The sequence below is a fragment of the Delphinapterus leucas genome, chromosome 9, assembly GCF_059928025.1.
Source record: "Delphinapterus leucas isolate spDelLeu-1000000601 "Yukka" chromosome 9, BTC_Dleu_Yukka2, whole genome shotgun sequence".
Classification (NCBI taxonomy): Eukaryota; Metazoa; Chordata; class Mammalia; order Artiodactyla; family Monodontidae; genus Delphinapterus; species Delphinapterus leucas.
In genome coordinates this window covers 99,282,196-99,297,399 of record NC_143137.1, presented here as the reverse complement: position 1 = coordinate 99,297,399, position 15,204 = coordinate 99,282,196, and the positions used below count along the sequence as shown (strand labels likewise).

Sequence of the window (15,204 nt, the reverse complement as noted above, 5' to 3'; positions counted from 1 at the left end):
TTAGGAATAAATTTAATCAAAGAGGTAAAAGACCTGTATACTGAAAATTATAAGACATTGATGAAAGGAATTGAAGCAGTGCAAATAAATGGAAAAATATTCTTTGTTCTTGGATTGGAAGCATTAATGTTGTTAAGATATCCATACTACCCAAAGTGATCTATAGATTTAATACGGTCTTTATCAAAATTCTAATGGTATTTTTCAGAGGAATTGAAAATCAGTCTTACAATTCATATAGAATTACAAAAGACCAAGAACTGCCAAAGCAATCTTGAGAAAGAAGAATAAAGCTGGTGGCATTACACTTTCTGATTTTAAAATATATTATAAAGGTATAGTAATCAAAGCAATATGTCACTGGCATAAAAACAGACACAGAGACCAATGGAACAGAGTAGAGAGCCCAGGAGGAAATCCATGCATAAATGGTTCATTAATTCTTGACAAAGAAACCAAGAACACACAGTGGGGACAATTGCCTCTTCAATAAATGGTGAAAACTGGATTGCCACGTGCAAAAGAATCAAACTGGATCCCTATCTTACACCACTCTCAAAAATTAACTCAAAATGGATTAAAGACTTAAATATGTAAGGCCTGAAACCGTGAAGCTCCTAGAAGAAAACAAAGGAAAAGCTCCTTGGGTCTTCGCAATGACTTTCTGGATATGACACCAACAGCACAGGCAATAAAATAAAAAAATAAGCAAGCGGGAATAGGTCAAGCTAAAAAGTTTCTGCACTGCAAGGGAAACAGTTGAAATGAAAAGGAAGCTTTATAGAACAGGAGAAAATGTTTGCAAGCCATATATCTGCTAAGAGGTTAGTATCCAAAGTATATTGGGAACTTATATAACGCAATAGCAAAAAATAAATAATCAATTAAAATATGGGCAAAGGACCTGAGTGGACATTTTTCCAAAGAAGACATACATATGGCTGGCACATATATGAAAAAGTGTTCAACGTCACTAGTTATCAGCAAAGTGCAAATCAAAACCGCAGATGTCACCTCACACCTATTAGGAAGGCTTTTGTCAAAAAGACAAGAGAGAACAAGTGTTGGTGAGGGTGTGGAGAAGAGGGGACCCTAGTATATGGTGGGAACATAAATTGGTGCAGCCACTATGCCAAACAGTATGGAGGTTCCTCAGAAAACTAAAAATAGAACCATATGATCCAGCAGTCTCACTTCTGGGGAAGTCAGTATCTCAAAGAGACATCTGCACCCCCATGTTTATAGCAGCATTATTAACAATAGCCAAGATATGGGAATAACTAATATCCATCCATCCTTGAATGGATAAAGAAGTTGTGATCGATTGATCGATCTGTCTAACTATATCTAATGGAATGTTATGCTGTCTATGAATGGAATGTTCAGCCACAAGAAAAAGTGAAATCCTGTCATTTTTGACAATATGGATGGTCCTAGGGGGTATTATGCTAAGTGAAAAGCCTGACAGAGAAGGGCACAAACTGTATGATCTCACATACATATTGATTCTGAAACAAACAAACAAAATGTCAAACTCATGGAAACAATAGAATGGTGATTACCAGGGGTTGTGTGGTAGGGGAAATGGAGAAATGGTGGTCAAAGGGCATAAGCCTTCAGTTATAAGATATACCAGTTCTATAGATCTAATGTACAACCTGGGACTATATTGTATACTTGTAATTTGTATACTTGTAATCTGCTAAGAGAGTAGATTTTAAGCATTTTTATACATACACACAGTGTATTGTATACTTGTTTACTTGTAATCTGCTAAGAGAGTAGATTTGAAGCATTCTCATACACACACACAAAATGATAACTGTGTGTGATGATGGATGTGTTAACCTGATTGTGGTAATATTTCCACATTGTATGTCAAATCATCCTGTTGTACACTTTAATATATACAGTTTTGTCAATTATACCTCAGTAAAATGGGAAAAAGAAACAATAAACTAATAAAAAGAGACAATTTTTTTTTGAAGAACAGGAAATCTCAGTGCTCTTCTTACACTGTTTTAGAGAATAGGAAAATAAGGAATACGTCCCATTGTTTTATGAAGCAAGGTTAATACTGGTACCAAAACTGACATAAAGATCTACCAAAAAGAAAAAAAAAACACAGCTCAGTCTCACTAAGTATTAATTTTGATAGTTATGATGCTGTTTTGGCTTGTAAGAAAAGGTTCGTATATTTTGGATTTTCATACTGAAGTATTCAGGGGCAGAATGTCATGATGACTTTTTTTTTTTTATTCTTTATCCATCATCATTTACTTTAAAATACTTAAGCTTTGAATGTATATAATAACCGTAGGTTTTCAGGTTCACAGGTTGACCAGATCATCATCCTATTTTTAGGGGTTTCTGAGTCAATCATGAAGTACTTGTAAACCTTTTATAGTGATTATTATGTTTGAAATTTGTAGGTATTTAACTTCTAACTTGTTTTCTATATGTTTATCATTTCAATTATTTGAATACAGAAGACACTCAAGGAGGTCATAAGTAATTCACATGGAGGGATTTTTTTCAGGGCTTACAAATATGCTACTTTTATATCTGTTTGACTTAATGTCTTTAAAAGAAAAAATGGATAATGACAAAAGAAGGACTTCTCAAAAAATATATGTAGGTGTTAAGAATTATTTTGAAAGGCAAGTAGGATACCCTGAATAGGAGAATTAAAGAAGAAGCTACCTATTTAGAGAAATTTGAAAAGCAAAATGAAAAATATTAAAAGTGAGAGTAGGATATCAGACAAAGAACAGAATATTAGAGAACCTCAATTCAAACATTAATAGATTTTTTTGCCTTTTCACCATCATATCATTTCTTTAAGTATTTTTTCCTACAGTATACTTTATTAGGTATATATTTACACAGATTCCTTTATTACTTATCTGTCACATTGACTTCTTGAGCCCAGGAATAATAGCATGCTTCTTTTAGAAGTCATATAGGTCATCCTCCATAGATTTTCAGAAAAAGACCCCTCTCTGGTTCCCTTGAGTAACCAGCTCTGTTCTTTAATCTAAAGTCGGAAGTTTGGATAGGTGATAAGCTATGTCTTCTGAATGCAGTACCTTACTCTGCGTCATGTAGCTGTTCTGTAAACGGTGAGTTGACTCACCGGTTGTTTGGTCACTAAAGAAAATTGAAAAATTGTGAGAAATAGATAAATTAGAAAGAAGATGGTATAAAACTCAGAAAAGCAATCATGTAATTTGGCATAAGATAGGAGGACATTATTATATGAGAAGTAAGAAGAAAAGGATCCAGATTAGCTTATAATACAAAGGAGAATAAGTACAACCTGGAAACGAATGAAAATTAAAGGGGAATGAGTGGGAAGTCTTGTATTTCCTTTATCTAGGAGGCAGTGAATCATTGTGTCAGAACAGTTAGCAACATTTTAACTTGCTTGCAATTTTTTCTACACTGGGTTCTTTTTTTTCCCCATTTTTAAGAAACATATCATATGTAATTTGTTTGATGTTACTCCTTCAGAAACGTAGGCTTTATGTAGGTTTTTCACGTAATCATGAAATAATGTCCTGACAGTAAAAAGGAAAGACAATAATGCTTTTCTTTTGCGGGGGGGTGGTGGTGATTATTCCAGGCATAGCCCTTTTGTACCTGCAGTTGTATCGGGTCACATGTGACCAGACCTATCTGCTCAGATCCCTGGATTACGTAAAGAGAACACTTCGGAATCTGAATGGCCGGAGGGTCACTTTCCTCTGTGGAGATGCTGGGCCCTTGGCCGTCGGAGCTGTGGTATATCATAAACTCAGAAGTGATTACGAGTCCCAGGAATGCATCACAAAGTGAGTTTTTACAACTGGAAGTATTTTCTCCAAATTCTCAGTCTTGATGTAGAAAGAAACTCAAAAAACGAAGAAGAATTTATCTTTTAATTCACGTGCTCTTGCAGACAGTTCTCTCCAATAAGCCGAGAGTTTGTAGTTTAATCTTGAGCGTAATGGCGGGATTGTACGCTACCTTTCTATCCAAGCATGCGTTTGCCTTAATTTGAGGGAGGAATAAACATGTTTTTTCCTAAATAATTTTTGGTTGCCTTCAATGCATGAAAATTACCTTATATGCCTTAGATTCTCTATAATAACTCAGTTATTTTTAGGTTCAATTGTTAGGAAACAATTAGAGAATGTAAGCTTTTATGGTACCTTTTGGTTTATATTCTCTTTTGAAGCAGCAGAAATCAGAGCTCATGGCCATAGTCTGGTGGAGTGTCTGGCAGGTGCTGGTCGGTTACTGTTTGTTAAAGATGGGGTGACTCAAGCTAATTTTCAAGCATTAGCTACATTTTAGTAACATTTTTGTTAAAATTTGAAATCACTTTCTTGTAATTCTGGATTACAAAATTGAGTATCTTCTCGTATATGGTTTAGAGTATCTTCTCTTATATGCATATATCCTATACATTTTAGATATAAATGTAGAACTTTTGAACAGCAAGGTGTTTTATCATTCGTGTTGATGATATCTGAGAGAGAAGTTTTTGTTTGGTTTTGTAGTGGGGAAGTTTTCGTTGTTTTCCCTCTTTTTTGGGTTTTTTAAAAATTAGTTTTAAATTAAAAATAGTAACAGATGGTTCCTAAAGTGACAGGGTTCCTTGCAGTTTCGGGAAGAGGTATGTTAGACATTCTCTCTCTGGGAAAGCAGGATGTTTCTTGTTGGGTAGACTTTTGCAGCTCCAGAGAGCCATCGTCTGCCGAGATTCAGACCTTCCCGACGAGCTGCTTCAGGGCCGGGCAGGCTATCTGTACGCCTTACTCTACGTGAGCACGGAGATGGGGCCGGGCGCCGTGTGTGGGTCAGCTGTCAAAGAGGTACTGTGGGGTCCCGCCCCGGGGCGTCCTCTCCTGTCTGCCACGCAGCCTGTCTGCCACGCAGCCTGTCTGCTAGCAGAAACTTGCAGTAGTGGCTGGACTCTGCTTCTAGGTAGGAGTAACTTCCCAAGGCCACTCATAAAATTAATAAATTGCTCCTTTTTTCTCTTCCAGGGATGTTTTTAAAAAAACTTTAGGTCTGTATTAATTTAGCTGTCTTTACTAGAATCAAACAGCAGCGTCAGGAAGATAGAATGTTTATTTCTCTTTTAGGAGGTATCAGAACTGGTAGGCAAACCAGGCGAATATGGCTAGGCACCAGCTTCTGTCTTGTTCTGCCTTATCCTAGGACCGTGCCCTTATGTGCACGACCACAGCTCGCTGAGCACCCCCAGCCCAGGGGGCGGTGAGGAAGTGGGAGATGAGCAGCTTCCTTTTTAAGCCTGAGAACTAGAAGTTGCCCACCTCACTTCTGCTCCCATCCCACTTCCAGAACTCAGTCAGATGACCGTGTCCAGCTGTTTGTATCTCTGAGGCCAGATGCCTCGCTAAAACTTGGGGCACTGTTACCAAAAGTGTGAGGGGAGAGAGGATATGAGGAAACAATTACTGTCTTTGCCGCATAGTCATTCTAAAATCCTGCAACAGACCCCACTTCCTTAGCCTTTCGTAAATAAAGCCAGTTCCTCTAGCCTTGGAAGATGTACAGTTATCCTTTAGTACCTGTTAGGGATTGGCTCCGGGACCCCCCTTGGATGCTAGAACGCCGGGATGTTGAAGTCCCTTATATAAAGTGGTATAGTATTTGCATATAAATTGTGCACATCGTCCCATGTACTTTAAATCATCTCTAGATTACTTATAATACCTAACACCATGTAAATGCTGTGTAAAAAGTTGCGCACGTGCAGCAAATTCAAGTTTTGCTTCTTGGAACTTTCTGGAATGCTTTTTTACCAGTATTTTTGACCTGAGGTTGGTGAATCCATGGGTGTGAAACCCGCAGCAAATATGGAGGGCCGACTGTACTTGCCAGTGTTTGGGGGAAAACATTGAAGCTACAAAGCAACTAAGTCTAGGATAGCTTTTATTGGAAGTTTTTCCAGGTTCTAGTAAACTGTTCATGGAAAGACCTTTTGATCTCTTGGTTCTACTTCTTAATATCTTTTTCTACTCTGAGATTGTCTTCTGGTTTCTCTGTGCCTGTATTTATTTATAAAATAAAGATAACAGTGTTGGCTACTAACTGCTTAAAGATTTTTAGAATAAGTAATCTATATAAAGACATGTTGTTATTGTTAATTAGACTAAAACAGATGACATGTAAGTTTTTTAGACTTACGCTATCTCATTATGTCTGTAGGTAGTCGATGCTATTATTGAATCGGGCAAGGCTTTGTCAAGGGAAGAAAAGAAGGCTGAGCGCTGTCCCCTGTTGTATCAGTGGCACAGGAAGCAGTATGTTGGAGCAGCCCATGGCATGGCCGGAATCTACTACATGTTAATGCAGGTGAGTGATACTCTGAAATACTAGTGCAGTGACCGTATTATAAAATACTAGATCAAATCGGAAATGTGTACTGAAATTTTACTACAAACCAAGCAGGCTGAAATGAAATAAGGATCCTGCTTTGAACCATGGATCCCCAAGCAGTGGCCTCCTGAGAGCAAATTCTGTGTGCAGTTACGTGTTGGATTAGTTGTCTGTGGCCCACACTTTCTTTCTGTCCATGTCCTCCTGCTCTTTTAATAGGGGAAAACCTTCGGAGAGCAGAGAGGGCTTCCAGAATGCAGACTAGGGCAGAGACTTCATATTCAGATACCCCCAACTTCATCAGTTGTGTTCAGAATTTAACTAGTTTATTGCTGTGGTTATGATTTTGTCTCTGAATCATCCCTGACATCTACTGAATTAAATACTGACTCTTGTGTCAGGCAGGCAAAGACCTCACCCCAAATATGGCTTCAACCTGCTTCCAGCCTTATGGCCTGTGGGTCCCTCTTCCGCTCTGTATGCAGCCTGCAGGCACACCTCGGCGACGTTGCGGGTTCAGTTCCAGACTGCTGCAATAAAGCAAAACGTCGCAGTGAAGCAAGACTATGCTGTAGTCTGTTAAGCGTGCAGTAGCATTGTCTTAAAAAAAAAAGTGTACTTACCTGAAATTAAAAATATTTTGTTGCTAAAAAACGCTTAACCATCATCTGAGCCTTCAGTGAGTTGTAATCTTTTTGCAATAGTAAGATCAAAGATCACAGATCACCATAACAAACATAACAATGAAAAAGTTTGAAATATTGTGAGGATTACCAAAATGTTTGAGAGATACAAAATGAGCGAATGCTATTGGGAAAATGGTGCTGCCAGCCTTCAATTTTTAAAAACCGCAAGGGCAGCACAGTAAAGCAAAGAACAGTAAAACAAGGTCTGGCTGTGCCTCTTGTTTGTTTGTTTTTTCCCCCAATTAAGCCTTTATTTATTCTGCTACACCCATAACAGAGTACTTTATAAATTTATTCAAAATTACAACGCTAGTAAGTCAAGGAGCATGGATTAGAATTTAGATCTTTTTAACTAAAATCCCATGTATTCCTTTTTTAAATTTTCACTTACAAATTCCTGTTTTATTTTTACATTTTGCATCATGCTGCCCCTCACTAAGGGAAAACAGGAGGTTCCTGTCTGCACAGGACTAGAACTCCCTTCTCTGGTGATTAGTAGGTGTCTTTGGTTATCATTGTAGAAAGTAAAACACGTATGTATTCCAATTTGTGAATCTAGGTGCAGACATGTTTCCAAAATAATCAATTCCATGTCTCATTTTAAAATGGCAGTGTTGTTCTAGACAGTTGGTAGATTGTCCGTTTTTCTCTATTTTCCCAGAAAAAGGTTTTAAGTGGCTTTTGAACCCTGTTTTAAAAGTGATCATACTTTTAAGGGAAACATAATCATATGAGAATCACACCAATAAAAAATAATTTAGATCTAGGTGTTTAGTTTAATTTTGCTAGATACTGGGGGGTTCTTTGAGAGAATCACGAATCATAAAATTTACAGCTCATCTGCTTTTAAAGTGAAGAACGTGGAAACACTCTTTCGTGAGGATCCTATTTAGAAACTGGTGTCAGCGTTCTCCTGGTGGATACCAGCGGTGTGCCAGAGCTGGGCTCACGAGGCCAGCCGCACACGCCGCTCCCCAGCGGTGCCAGCCTAGCTGTGCGGGGCTCCATGTGTGGTTTCATCTGGACAGCTGTCAGAACGACATACACAAGAACTTTCAAAATATCACTTAAAGGGAACTCCGCTCTCACAATGAAGAATAAAAGCACAGTTCTCCCCTGGAAAATCATTTCAAAACCTCAAGGAAAACAGAAAACAGACACCCAGCTTCTCCGATGAGACTCGGAGACTTCTGGAGCCCTGTGCGACAAGTGGACTGAGAACGGACGAAGGAACGAAGGAACAGCAGGGGACCTGACGGGACAGGGATGCCCGCACAAGGTGCCTGAGGAGGAGGATGCCAGCAAGAAGCCAGCCAGGTGTCCTGCAGGACCCTACACTCGGGAGCTTACGGCGCCCTCGGTGTCGGCGCCGCACGTGTGATCAGGTGGGAGTGAGGTCTGGGCTGCAGGGGAGCTTCTTTGGAAATCCTTGTGCGGCCCAGCTGGACCTGTGCAGTGAGATCACTGTGCAGGGTGAGGTGACTGCAGGAAACAGTACGTGGTCTGGAGCAGTCAAACCAGTTCTTCTGACTCCAGAAAAGCAGGTGGAGAGGAGAGTGGAAGTGGAGCACAGACCTGAAAGCGGGGCTTGGTGACTGTCCACACGGTCAGCGGGAGACCTCCCTGCTGCCACAGCCAGCCTTGCACCAGCACCTTTACCCGCCCCAGCCAGCAACACGGCCACCACCTCACCTGGGGGAGTGAAGTCTCTCTTTTGGAGAAACAGCTCAGATAAAAGATGTGTAGGTATAGGTATATGGAAGTCCCCATTAAAAAAGGTGGCTAGCTGTCTGTGGTGGTTAATTGTATGTGTTCACTTGGCTGGGCTGCCATTGCCCAGCTATTTGGTCAAACATTATTCTGGGTGTGTCTGTGAGGGAGTTTGGGTGATACTTACATTTAAACAGGTGGACTTGTAGTAAAGCAGTTTGCTCTCCGCTTGTGGGTGGGCCTCATCCAGTCAGTTGCATTGTGGGTGGGCCTCATCCAGTCAGTTGCCTCCCTTGAGCAAGAGGGAATTCCCCAGGGGATGGCCATCAGTTTCATGCACAGCATTGGGAAGGGTTGATGCAAAGGTCTGCCCAGGCCTTAAGTAACCAGAGAAGTGGATTAATTCTAATTTTATGTGTTCCTCAGTATTCTGGGTAATTGATGCTTAACTATATTAGCCACAATGCAGAGGTTTAAAAAAAAAGAAAAAAAAAGCTTATGGAAACATAAATTAAATGTTTTATTTTTGTTTGTTTAAAAGCCAGCAGCAAAAGTGGACCAAGAAACCTTGACAGAAATGGTGAAACCTAGTATTGACTATATGCGCCACAAAAGATTCCGATCTGGGAATTATCCGTCATCCCTAAGCAATGAGACAGACCGACTGGTGCACTGGTGTCACGGGGCCCCCGGTGTCATCCACATGCTCATGCAGGCGTACAAGGTCAGTGCTGCAGGGCGTGTCCTTAGCACCCGATGTGCACAGACACGGTTTTCACCGCCAGGTTTTCAGTTTGGTTTTGGTAGGCACATTTGCTTGCAAACTAAAAACATTTTAGAGTTAATATTTTTACTAGTAAACAGAAAGTCTTTTTATTTCACTGTTCATCACCACTATAATCAGAGTTGTAAGTATATGTGTGTGTGTTTTAACAGGGATTATATTCATGTGCAAAAGAAAACCTAGATGACTTAAGTGTGAATATCCAATAAGGCAGGAGGCAGTATTATAACCAAACTGCTTTTTATTTGCCGTCACATCATCTGATTTCCTTGCTTGAATAAGCCTTTATTGCCGGATGATGGTGATCCAGGAGCTTTTAAATTTGAGTTTTAAATTATTATAAAATTATTTACAAAAGATCGATGCGGCGTTCAAATTTTTAGACATATGAGGTATTATTGGAAATTAGGCAGTACCTTTACTGATGAATTGTAGTAGACTCCGTAGATCTATCTGGGCACAGTATTAAGAATACTGTTGATTTCTCCCCTGGACTTAGAATTATCGTGTAAGTTGAAAGCAAACAATTCTTCCTTTGCAATTTTATTTTTCTTTTAATGCATCTTTGTTTGTAATAGTTGATGTTGGAGATTGTTGCTTATATACCAGAGTATACAGATGTAACCACAGTGATTAATCTTAGTGTTTTGGCAAGGTCTCTTAGTTTTGCAGAAATAGGCTTACTGGAGCAGAATTCATATGTCTACCTGAAAATTACAGAAGAACTGGTCCATGAATCAATTTCATTTTCCTTTTGTCATTAACTGTAATAAATTATTTAGAAAAATTGTGGGGAATTAACCTTTCATGATTTAGGCTGATTTCTCAGAATTTTTTAGTCCTACAACAATAACACCAAAAATACTCACATAATATAAAAGTCAGGTACGACCATTCAAGAAAATAACTCAGAAAGTTATGATGTTTGATGAGAGGAAAGCACAACGAAGTATACTTTTTGGAGATCTGAAGAACTTAATGATTCATCTTCTTAACAATACCTCAGCTTTTAAATTAGAACAGACTTCTGTTCAAGTCACTGCCTCCCCTTTTCTAGAGCTTTAGAGGAAATGTAACTTCAGTGACATAGAGATGAGTCTGTAATATTATAAATATCCAACCATAGTATCTGAGCACAGTACTGACAGCACAAACAGGAATCCTTTGGTATTCAAAACAGTTGTTTGACTGTTAAAAGCTGAAAGCTTCTATTTGTCAAATTCCTTTTCCCTTTTGCTTTTAAAGAGGATCATCTACAGAGATGGGCACTCCTGGTGGCTGGTAGTCTTGGCTTCTGGGGGTCTCCCCACTCCTGCTTTTAGCATCTGAGCTGTGGGCAGTGAGAAGTGGTCAGGAGCCAGGGCTCTCAGTGGGCCCTTGTCCTGGGCAGTTCCATTTCCATTAGCCATGCTGACCGTGGCCACCACCTGCTGCTTCCACCACTGCTGGAACCAAGGGAGCATGCGCCACAGACCCCTGCCAGCGGCAGGGCCACCGCGTCTCAGCCCGGCTCCTGCCTGCAGGGCTTCCGCTCCAGAGACCACTGGGTGCCTGTACCCGCCCCCACCACCGCACTGATTCTAAAACAGAAGTTCCTCTTTTCTAGACAATGACAATAAGATCCCATACTTAGTCACTAAAACTTAATTTTGTCCATGTACTTCAAAATTCCCAAACACGAGGAAGGAGAGGAATAGCAGAATCTTCTGGGGCAGAAGGTGTGAATGGTAGTTTGAAGAAGCATAGATCATGTAGTTTTACAGTTGGGGGTGAAAATACGTCTTCAGAGTATAAGTTAGTGGAGTATGAAATTTGTACTTGGCCAGGACAGGGGGTGGCACAAAGCTAGAGAAGCACAGCTCTAGACTCTGTTTTCTCTCAAGTTATTGTTAACTCAGATTAAGAGGGTCATTGTCCATTGAAGCCATCTCTTAAATTTTGTGTAATAACAAGCTTTCAGCAGTTTCTTATGCTGGCATATAAAGTTGTAAGTCCTTCAGGAGCACTTAGGAAGGCATAAGGTGTTCAAGTATTTTAAAAAAATATTAATATCTTTCACAAATAAAACTATAATTTGAGTCCAGATTCACACTAAATTTGTTTTCCCTTCCTATAGATGCTAATCACATTTCACGTAGGGTATACTCTTCTTGGTATGAACATGTGTTATTCGCAGTTATATAGTATTGGAGATGGTCTTGGAAAAAATGTCGAGATTTTTAACAATATTTCTATGCTGTATTAGGAATTTTGTTACTTGCAAATGATTTCCTAACAATTACATTTGTGGACCTCATAGCTGGACTCCATTTTGATGAATAGTTACGATCAGTTCTTCATTATCTGACAGTAAATTACAGGTTACGGTAACAAATCCTACCACCTTCTAACCACACATTTAGGCCCTAGGGCATTAGCAGTTTGTGTGGACTCAGCCACTGATAAACAAATGCTAGCGTTGGTCAAATAAAATTATATTTGGAAAAGTAAATATGTTGCCCAGGAAAACTAGGTAAGTCATACCAAAGTGATATCAAAGTAATCCTTTGATTCTGGGCCAGATGTGTGAAACAACCATACCTTCGCCTCCTGCACCCACAAGCCTGCTCTGAAATTCCCACAGTAGACCTGGGTTAGAATGCGTCCTCCTGGTCGACTCTTCACTGTCCATCAGAAAATATTTTCATATGAATTATTTTCCAAAAGCTCATTTGTAAGTTGATTATTTCTAACATGGAATGTCTTTCTAGGTGGTGTATATCAGGATCACCTGGAGAGATTATTTTCAGACTATGTTTTCTTTCCTTCTTCCTCAAGATTCTGGTACCTTCCTAACATTAAGCATCATTTATAAACGTACCACAGCTTATGCCTTTGTTTTTCAGTTGTTTCTAGTTTTTTGCTATTGTGAATAAGCTGTAGTGAACATTCTTGTACAGATCTTTTTGTAGGCATGTGTTTGCATTTCTTTGGGGCTAATAACTAGGAGTAGAATTGCTTGATCAGAAGGTAGCTTTTTTAGTTTCATAAGACACTGCCAGACCTTTTCTCAAAGGGCTGTACCGGTTTACATTCCATCTGCAGTGTAAACAGTTCCAGTCGCTCCGCATCTCTGCTAACACTTGGTGTTGAAAGGCATCTTGATTTTATTCCGGTGGGTGTTTCATTGTGGCTTTAATTTGTGCCTTCCTGATGGTTAATGATGTCGAGCAATTTTGCTTGTGCTCATGGGTTGTTTGTACAGTTGACCCTTGAACAACATGGGTTTGAACTGCGTGGGGCCACTTATACATGGATTTTTTCAGTAAATACAGTACTGTGGTACCACACGGTATGCAGTGTGGTGAATACGGGGATGCAGAATGGCATACAGAGAGAGCCCATTGTAAAGTTACGTGAGGGTTTTCAACAAGGTGGGGGCCGGCACCCCAACCCCCATGTTGTTCAAGGGTCAACTGTGTATCTTTGTTGAGTGTCTGTTCATACCTTTTACCCACACTGTTTTATGTATTTATTGTTTTCCTTTTATTATGGAGTCATAAAAATTCTTCCTATGTTTTGGTTGTAAGTCCTTTTGTCAGATACGTTTTGGAAATAATTTCTCCCAGTCTGTAGTTGGCCTGATCATGTTCTTTATGGCATCTTCTAATGAATAGAGGTTTAAATTCTGGTAAAATCTGCCTTATCAGTGTGTTTTTTGTAATGGTAACTACTTTCTGTATCTTGTCTGAGAAATTTTACTCACTCCCAGGTTATACAGACAGTATTCTCCTACATGCTTCATGGATTTAGATTTTATGTTGAGAACTGTCTCAAATTAAGTTTTGTATATTATATTATGTGAAGTAAGGAGTGAAGAACTTTTTTTAACCATAGGAGTATCTGATTGTTCCCACATCATTTGATTTCCCCATTGATTTGGTACCTGTAGAGGCACTAGTTCAAAAGTCAAATGACCTAGTAAGTGTAGGTTTATTTCTGGGCTCTCTGTTCTCTTTCTTTGGCTTCTTTATCTGTCACTGTGATACCGTGCTGTTTGGATTACTTTAGCTTTACTCTAAGTTTTGACATCAGGTAATTTAAGACTTCAGCTTTGTTCTTCTTTTTCAAAATTGCTTTAAATATTCTAGATCCTTTGCATTCCCATGTAAGTTTTAGAAATCAGTTTGTCAGCAAAAGAGGCCTAGTGGGATTATGACTGAGATTGCATTCAATCTGTAGAACAGTTTTGGTAGAATTGATACCAATATTGAGTGTTCTTGTGCACAAATATGGTATATCTCTCCACTTTTTACATTTTTTTTCATTTATGTCAGCAATGTTTTATAGTTTTTGATGTCTTTAAAGTGTGTGTCTTCATAGTTGGGTGTTGTCTAGCAATGCAGTCTAACAACCTCAGCCTTTAATTTGGAATGTTGAGTCCATATATAGTTAATGTAATTATTTATGTGGTTGGATTTAGCTCTGCCATTTTTCCATATGGTTTCTATTGGCTACATCTTGGAACTCTCTTTTCCTCCTCTGTGTTTTCTTTCTTGCCTTTTTAGGGAGGTAGGAGAGAGTAACTGAATATTTTCTGGAATTCCATTTTAATTTCTCTGTTGACTCTTTTAACTATACCTATTTGAACATTTTTTTAGTGGTTACTCAATATACATCCTTAACTTTTCACAGTCTGCTTAGAATTAACATTGTACACTTCATATAAAATGTTAAGGAAATAGTAAGTGCCTAGTTCTCTTGACAGCAGTTCTGTACATCTTTATTACATCTGTCAAGATGTATCAACAAATGTTATAAACCCCCAGTATAGTTTTATAATTTTTGCTTTTTAAATAGTCCTATGTATGTTAAAGAAATTAAGACAAGCAAAGAAGATGGTCTTTGATGTGTATTTGTATATTTCCTCTTTTCAGTGCTCTTCATTCCTTCTTGAAGGTCCAGATTTCTATCAAGTATCATTTCCTTCAGCCCAGAGAACTTCCTTTAGCGTTTCTTATAGTCCAGGTTTGGTGACAACAGATTTATCACTTATCTTAAATTTGTCTTTATTTCACTTTCATTCATTCTTTTTTTTTTTTTTCTTAATGGAAAATAAAGGACGGTATATTTTAGTTGTAGTGCATGCATTTGGATCCCAACTCATTGCTAAACAGTCCCGTGCCTCCGGCCCTGCCTCGGGTGGTGAGTGCCATATGGACACCATGTTCTGCCTGGAGCCACCCACTTGAATGCACCAGTCGGAACTCCTTTGGCCTGGCTTTCATTGATTCAGCAGATCACTTAGAGGATGATCCATTGTCAAAGAGATGATTCTTGCAAGGAATGCATGTCTGCAAACAGCCTCTAGCTTGTAGATCGTTGTGGAATCTGTGATAACGAGGATTCTGTATCTTCCTCTAATTGAAGAAAATTTCTTGCAGTTCTGTGTGATGATGATGTGTGGTTCTTGACATCGGAATGAACTGATACAATTCTAACAGTAGAATTCCTACCGTTACATATTCCTGTGGCACTGGTGCAGTCTGTACCGAATTGCTTTATAGTTTTCAAGGTGAGCTTGACATTTTGGGATTACTAGTACATCTGCTTTACATACCAGGGAACTTTTCCTAATATAGGTGAAAGTTT

General features: G+C 39.1%; 1 protein-coding gene across 3 annotated transcripts in view; it reads left to right on the top strand.

Annotated features, from left to right (window-relative positions):
- The window catches only part of LANCL2 (LanC like glutathione S-transferase 2), a 60,227-nt gene that overhangs the window by 32,229 nt on the left and 12,794 nt on the right, over nt 1-15,204 (top strand). For 2 of the 3 annotated variants that reach the window (XM_022593168.3, XM_030761492.2), the window contains exons 3-6: nt 3,626-3,833; nt 4,712-4,859; nt 6,223-6,369; nt 9,331-9,513. In XM_022593168.3, coding sequence (XP_022448876.1) covers nt 3,626-3,833; nt 4,712-4,859; nt 6,223-6,369; nt 9,331-9,513 — 686 coding nt within the window. The remainder of the gene's footprint in view (nt 1-3,625; nt 3,834-4,711; nt 4,860-6,222; nt 6,370-9,330; nt 9,514-15,204) is intronic. The other variant, XM_022593169.3, reaches the window with a different exon arrangement.